The following is a 7629-nucleotide window of genomic DNA, read 5'->3' on the forward strand; positions in this document are numbered from 1 at the left end:
TTTTGCAAAACTTTTCTCAAGACCAGTTTCTGAAGAATTACATACTGCAATACAACAATATTTCATTTTATGCTTAAACAAAGTAAACCTTACATGTCTTTAAAGAAGCCTTTACGTGCCTTTATCAGAAGCCTCTCTGCGAACAGTTAAACCCTTCCTTTTGAAATACTTCCAACAACACATCTGTAATAAGTTTGTTCAGCTAATGAAAATCTATAATGCAGAAGATTATTTGACCATAGGGAAGAAGTACCAAGACAGGCAGAAGATTTGTAGTACCAGGGAATCCAGAAGAAAAACAAAAAGGTGTATCATGATCCAGAGGCCAGAAGCCAGGTTTCCTATGTAACATCAAATAGAAAAGCACAGTTTCTACAGCACCAGTTACCAGGTGCTGAAACAAAACAAAGGTTGTTTCAAGCCTTAGAGGACAGACCTGCCATAGTTCACTGAAAAGTTACTGGATGTGATGCCAACCTTAGGTAAACACACACCAGAACCACAGTAATGAGGTTTTCTCCTCATCCCCATACCCACAAGAAAACCCCAATCAGTAATGAAATTCCACCGAAAATGTAATGCAGGCATTTTCTAATTGTTTTTCCTGTTTTTACTTATTTATAAGCACATACAGGTGGCTCAGTGATGGGAATCAATGAGAAAGTGCTAAGTCAGAATTGTTCTTACAGAAGAGAAGCTCTAATTCACAGCTTGCCTTTTAAAGTACAACTGTTTCAAGGGCTTTACCCATCCTTATCTAACAAACATATGTCTTTATTTTCATAAACAAGCTTTTCATCAGTATCACTGAGCTGAAATGAAAACAGAAACAACTACTCATTCCCAGAGAATCAGACAATCAGACATGAAGACCAAAGTTCAGTCATATTTCCATGAATTTCACCTCCTTGTCTCCAGCTGGAGAGGTGTGTGTGTGCCTGATAATTTACAAACACTCCACCACACTCACTGTTCCCTTCCTCACTCACACACACAAAGGGTTGCCCAAGAGGTCTGCTAGTGAACCCAAGTCAGGGTGTTGCAGGTAGTTTAATATTTTAGCTCACTTGCTGTTTCCCATCCTGTAATTCAATCAGGAACTCGTTAACAGGATAACCTGAGCTCACATTTCACCATGTAGAAAGTCAGGTCTTGAAGATGCAGTCCCTTTCTGTAACCTCCTCTCTATTAAATCTCTTGAATTTGAATTTTCTACCTGAAATCCTGAAAGCAATCTTCAGAGTTAAAAAACAGTGAGCAAGTGCCCTTTGTGTCAATCCTCAGAGCTGCACATCGAACTCCCAGTATTAAAGACAATTGCAGGGGTTTTTTTTAAAAATCATTTTAAACAAAAGCTGCACAACTGTAGCCTCTAAAGCAGTTCTGGACATCAAGAATTGTGTTCAGAGCAACACTAGGTCTTAACAGACTTTCTCCAAGTGTCACCTTCCTTGTCTTAACATCACAGGTCCCATGGACTCTGAAAGCTGATCCCAACCCCAGCGCAGTCAGGCACACTTCATAGTATGATCTTAAAAGCCAAGGGAAACTGTCCTTACCATGTTCCTTCTGTGAGCACTCAGCAAGGCCTCCCAAAATTTGCAGGTGGAAACCTATATGAAAACTCCTGATGATCTTTCAGATGGATACAAGACCTTGTCAACTGCACGCAGCAGAACAACCAGAACTCTACACACTCAAGATGCCAATAAACCAGAATCAAAGAGCACTCATGAAGTTCAACAAAGCCAAGTGCAAGGTCCTGCACCTGGGTTAGGGTAACGCCAAGCACAAATACAGGCTGGGTGACAAGTGGATTGAGAGCAGCCCTGCGGAGAAGGACTTGTGGGTGTTTGTGGATGAAAAACTGAACGTGAGCTAGCAACGCGCTCACAGTCCAGAAGCCCAATCGCACCCTGGGCTGCATCAAAAGAAACGTAGTCAGCAGGCCAAAGGGAGGTGATTCTGTCCCTCTGCTCTGCTCTCCTGAGACCCCACCCGGAGTGCTGGGTTCAGCTCTGGGGCCCCCAGCATAAGAAAGCCATGGACCTGTTGGAGCAAGTTCAGAAAAGGGCCTTGAAGATGATCAGAGGGTTGGAGCACCACCCCTACAAGGACAGGCTGAGTGCGTTGGGGTTGTTCAGCCTGCAAAAGAGAAGGCCCTGGGCAGACCTTATAGTGGCCTTCCAGTGCCTGAAGGGGCCTACAGGAAAGCTAGGGAGCGACTCCTTATCAAGGAGCCTAGGCATAGGACAAACAGAAATGGTTTCAAATTGAGAGTAGATTTAGATATTGGAAAGAAATTCTTTACTGTAAGAATGGTGAGACACTGGAGCAGGTTCCCCAGAGAAGCTGTGGGTGCCTCATCCCTGGAAGTGCTCAAGTCCAGGCTGGATGGAGCTCTGAGCAATGTAGTCTAGTGGGAGGGAGGTGCCCCTGCCCACAGCCGGGGACTTGGAAACAGATGATTTTAAGGTCCCTTTCAACCCAAACCATTCTGATTCTGTCATTCATTAGAGACTGGGCTGGAATATACAGTCAATACCAAAAATTACAAAACTCTAGGAGTATATACATTGCAGGATTAGTGTTAAAGAATTTTAGGATAAAGTCTGTGGTAGGATACATTTTAAAACCAAAACTGGTTAGTCAAGGTTAGTCAAGTCAATTTTGAAGCATAACATAGGTATCATTCTTTACAGTCACGCCCACGGTCTTTCCCTTCAATTGGTCTTGAGGGAAGGGAAAAAACAAAGCCAACCACATAATATCTCCTGTATCTCAAATACTGGTTTTGTGACTCTCAGCAAAGAGCATCTGCAATTAGCACACCTGAGAAAAATACAGAATGAAACATGTTACTTTTTAAAGTCGGATCTATTTTACCCCAAAAAGAAAGAATTTACTACCCACTGGAGGCTTTTTTTTCCCAACAAGAATGACTAAAAAAAAAAAAAAAGTAATGCAATGCAGGACAAAATCAAAAATAGCAATCCAAGCAACAATATTACTGACTTCCAAATGAAAAGGAAGGAACAGCCTGACTGGATTACTGCCATGCGTGTGCAGTTATGAAGAATGAATAATTGAGCTGAAAAACTATCTGCTTCTATACTTGGTGGGAAATATCAATTCTGGTTTTATATAGTAAACATGGCACATTTTTTTCTTTTTTTTAAAGAACTGAACACAGGAGACAATAGTCTTTGACTGATTTTCAAAAGCTTGCTGACAACCAGTTTTAAGAATACAATCCCATATGAACTAGTTCAGATTCCTCTATAGATTCTGAAACCGAAATAATCAGAAAAGAAACCAAAGTCCTTTTATTTATCTTCTCACAGTCATGTTTTCTTTTGCAAGTACCATATAAAATAAACAATAAAAACCACAGATTGTACTCACTGTAACTATAGATGAGTAACTTTTAGACAGGCAATAACTACTCCTTGCTGAAATCAAATTGAAAGAGTAACTTTTCAGCATACTGTTTAAATTCTTCAAGTATATGGAAAATTCCAAAAGAGAAAGCATTTTTTAGTTATGCTTGCCCTTGATGATTTTTTTTTATTAAAATCTGTTTTCCATTTGTTCTGTATTTTTAAAGAAGTCATTCACTGTCCTTTTATGGACAGCAATCAGCTTTAATATGGAATTCTATACAGGAGAGAAGCAAACACAAAACCTAATCCTTTTTTGTTTCAGTAACTGCCAGACTACATGAATGTATTCTAAAGGGAACAAGGATCCACCCAGTTGCCAGCTCCATGCTTTCAAGCTCCAAGATCTTTTATTTCCTGTGCAGCATAAATAAAACGCAGTGTCATATTCTTGGTGAAAGGCTAAACATTCCCTGAAGCAGAGTGAAAGAAAATGTTATAGGGTAAAACATGAAAACAAGAAGTTTAATAGAACGTGGTGTCCCAAGCAACTGCCTCCATCCGCCGGAGGCTGAGCACGCTGCTCCAGTGATTCTCCAAGTCTCAGGCAGCGAAGCAGAGAGCTCCCGAGTCACCAGCCTGCAACCTCCCCCGAGAACTATTTTCCCATGTCTTCAGAGCCAGGGCTCACAAATTCTGCAGAAGGCAAGCAATAAACTATCCACCTCCTCCCCCCGCAGCATTCTGACCCCATGGGACTACGCAGCAGAGCGCTTATGTGCGCATGCACAAGACAAATCACACACACAGAGTAATTCTGGTAAGAATGCACAATTTCCACAATGTCCCCTTTCAGGAAGGGGTGACCTTGTAACATATTTTCCAGCATCGGAGTTTCCTGAAGTAAGCTGCTAAAATTCAGGTACCTATAGCAGAAGTGCACATTATGGACAATGAAAGACTAGAAATTAATTTCAGTGCTCCAGCACTGATTTTGAGAGATATCAATTCCAAGAAAAAGAGGTTTCAAGCCCTTTCTGGTGTTGTCTTAAAAATCTTGTACTACAGAGTTCAGCAAAGCTATGCTTTTAGCCTTAACTCATTCTCTCTTGTCATTTTATGTCAAACCACTGACAACAAGCACACAGATTCTTCAGCAGTTATAGCCAAATTAAAACCTTCCGCTGTACCTTACTATTTTAAAGTCAGTCCTTTGTATGCCAGAGGAATGAAAAGTACAAGGGAGGAAGACATTTATAAACCACATCACAGAACTTCCATCATGAAAGCCCAAACAATCAAAACAAATATTTCAGTCAGTACCAAATACACAAATGCCTTTTAAAGGGATTTGATGCTGTGTGAGCTAACTTGCTTGCCTATCTGCAAATCTTGCCACCACAAAGAGCTGTTATCTAAATGCATCTGAGCAATATTCTTTCTGTTTTCTACCAACATCTCAGTACCTTTCATTCAAGCTGGGAAAAAAAAAAATTATAAAAATCGAGGTTGAAATTATATTCTATTGTGTACATTTTAAGAAATTCAAGACCAAAACGAACCTGGTAAAGCAGGAGAGAGTTCATTATATCCTCCAAATGAAGCATTCCGGACAAGCTTTCGGCCATCGGCTCGTGAAGAAAACACAGATGAAATCCCAGCACATGAAGAAAACCTACGTCGCGCTGGACCCTCTTCCTTCATGAGTTAAGGTGTTTGTGCAAGGATTATGTTCTCTGTGAAAGCTGGTTAGCATTAGCTGCTTGGAACAAGAGTGTTGCAGTAACAGCTTTTTACCTCACATTCTGATGAGTAAGATACAAAAGGAAAAAAAAAAGAAACGAAGGGCACACATGAAAAATGCAGTGAAGAGAGAGAGGCTGCCAAATCAGCAGCAAGCCAAGCAACACTATACTCCTCTCATCAAACCCATTAGGATGCTTAAAGCCAAACAGTTTTGCTTCAGCTCTTCTTTTCCACAAATACACCGCATCTCATTTTTTACATCTCAGTTCTGGCCCTACTCATCTCTGCTTTCTAAGCACACAAAAATGGTGATTACTTAGGTTTTAAGGATTCCTTTAATCAAATCTTTTTCCTGTGAGTCTTCCAAGTCCACAAAGCACAACTCGTGAGCTATGTGACTTCCCTATTTGATATTGTGGCACACTACAAAAACCTGAAAAGGGAACCGATGTTGGATTTGCCTGCTGAAGCACTTCCAGAGCTAGTTTTCTTCAACTGATTGTTTTGGCTTCTACATCTTCATACTTGGTCTCCTCTTACAAAGTAAAAGACATCCCACAAATCAAATGAACGGTAGTGTGAATTTGATTAACTCCAGCTCTTCTGCAAATAAGTGTACCTACTATTTGCGGTCCAATAATTTCAGTTTACACTAGCTCAAGGATAATACAGTAGACTGAAGGTTGTAACTGTGCAGTGTATGTGTGTTAGTACCTACAGATACATACACCAACACACATACATGAAAACACTAAAACTAATTCTTCTGATTAAGAAACACAGCAGCTTCCAGGATCCTATAAATCACTGAAACTTCTTCATGCCTTTTAACAGACTAATGTCCCAATACATGTCAAAGAAAAAAAAAAAATTATTGAAAAAAACCCAAGCATGAGGCATGAATAAAAACCATTCTGTGCAATATGAAATTCTCACTTCTCTGTACAAGAAGTGAAAAACTCTATTCACTTGAGCACAGGGAGGGTAAGAAACTGGATGAGCATGTCATGTATTCAGTCCTGTCTGCATTTATCCATTAGTGTGTTTCACACTTCCCTCAGCTGAAGACGTCTGTGTTCAGATGTCCCAGAAGGAACAGAAAAAACAGCTGAAGGAGTGGAATGGTGAGGCAAAGAGTTGGAAATGCAAGGAGGGAGAACACCACATCCTTTTAATTTTTTAAATTTTTTTTTTAAATAAACACAGCTCCTCATTACTTCTTAACTACAAAACAGAACACTACCTGGGTCCAAATCTCTTCAGAATATGCATTTTCACTTTTCCTAATTAAAATCAAGAGAAAGCGTCCACAGAAAATCTCCCCTTACACACAGAAGGAACTGTATCCTCTCATTACAGACCTATCTTGCCCAGTTAATGGGTCTGTTATCTCATCTTTCAGAGTCAGGGCTATGACCCTGCCCGGGGAAGCTTTGCTGACACTGCTATCAGGACGTTTCCATGTCTTGTGCCATAACAGCAGGGTCACACAGACGAACAGGAGGCTCCACCATCAGCCACCCGCATCGCTCAGTCTGCATGTGCCTCCAGCTGCTGGGCCAGCCAGCTCTGGGGTCGCTACTGAGGACGGCTCTCCCAACCTACTACGTTCTTCCACACTATGGTTCACCACTGGTTATCGGAGCTCAGGATCCAATCCTCTTCTCTGCCACGTTATGTTCACATTGCTAAAGAGTGGTTCGACATCCAGGTAGTTGAGCAAACAATATAACCCCTAAAGTTTTCCCCTTATTTTTCTCCATCCCCTCTCAGGTCCCTTGGACACCGTTCATGTAGCCAAATTGCAAAAACAAGAAGAGATTAAAACCTCTTTCTCTTTTCCATGTCCTTTTCGCCATTTAGAAGTGAAAGGGAAATCTTTGGGTAGTTGGTAGTTCCAACATTAACAATTTCAATATAGATGTTACGTTTCCACTGTCTGAATGTTAAATTTCCCTTTTCTGAAGCTATCTCCCAATCGAGTAGGCCATTATCTGGGTATTCTGACTAATTATGTTCTGCTTTAACTCAAGAGCAACATAGGAGAAGCAGACTCAGTGCCTTTTGCCAAAATATGGCTGTCTCACCACCACAAAGGAGGAAAAGAAAAAAATCCTAAAATCTAAGTTAAGCTTCCTCCTCCATCTCCCCTTCCACCAAGTCATGTTCATATTTCACTTAGATCTGCAGTTGTACAACAGTTAATTACATGGTTTGCCTGTAAAAACTCACTAGTTCTCCAACTTTTCAACAGCTTGTGATTTATTATGCCTGCTAATACTTGTAAACACATGCTCATTTGCTTCAACTACTTCAAAGCAGTGTATGTTGCTGGAGAGATAGCTGACACAACGGAAAAGCTGTTAGATCAAAAGGAATCTGTAACATTTAATAACAAAGAGCATTCGTCTCTGTGGTGTGATTGTAAGCTAAAGTTATTGTAACTCTTGACAACCAGTCGCAATATTAAAGGGGTTTCTGTCTTCCACAGACTCAGTGCTCT

At 40.7% G+C, this 7629-nt stretch overlaps 1 protein-coding gene across 1 annotated transcript in view; it reads right to left on the reverse strand.

Moving 5' to 3' along the window:
• OSBPL8 (oxysterol binding protein-like 8) overlaps positions 1-5084 on the reverse strand; it is a 36675-nt gene extending 31591 nt beyond the window's left edge. The window contains exon 1 of the mRNA XM_009876380.1: positions 4943-5084. Within this exon, the coding sequence (XP_009874682.1) occupies positions 4943-5084 (142 nt within the window). The remainder of the gene's footprint in view (positions 1-4942) is intronic.
• Positions 5085-7629: the final 2545 nt, after the last annotated feature.

This window comes from Apaloderma vittatum, unplaced genomic scaffold, assembly GCF_000703405.1.
Source record: "Apaloderma vittatum isolate BGI_N311 unplaced genomic scaffold, ASM70340v1 scaffold13699, whole genome shotgun sequence".
Taxonomy (NCBI): domain Eukaryota; kingdom Metazoa; phylum Chordata; class Aves; order Trogoniformes; family Trogonidae; genus Apaloderma; species Apaloderma vittatum.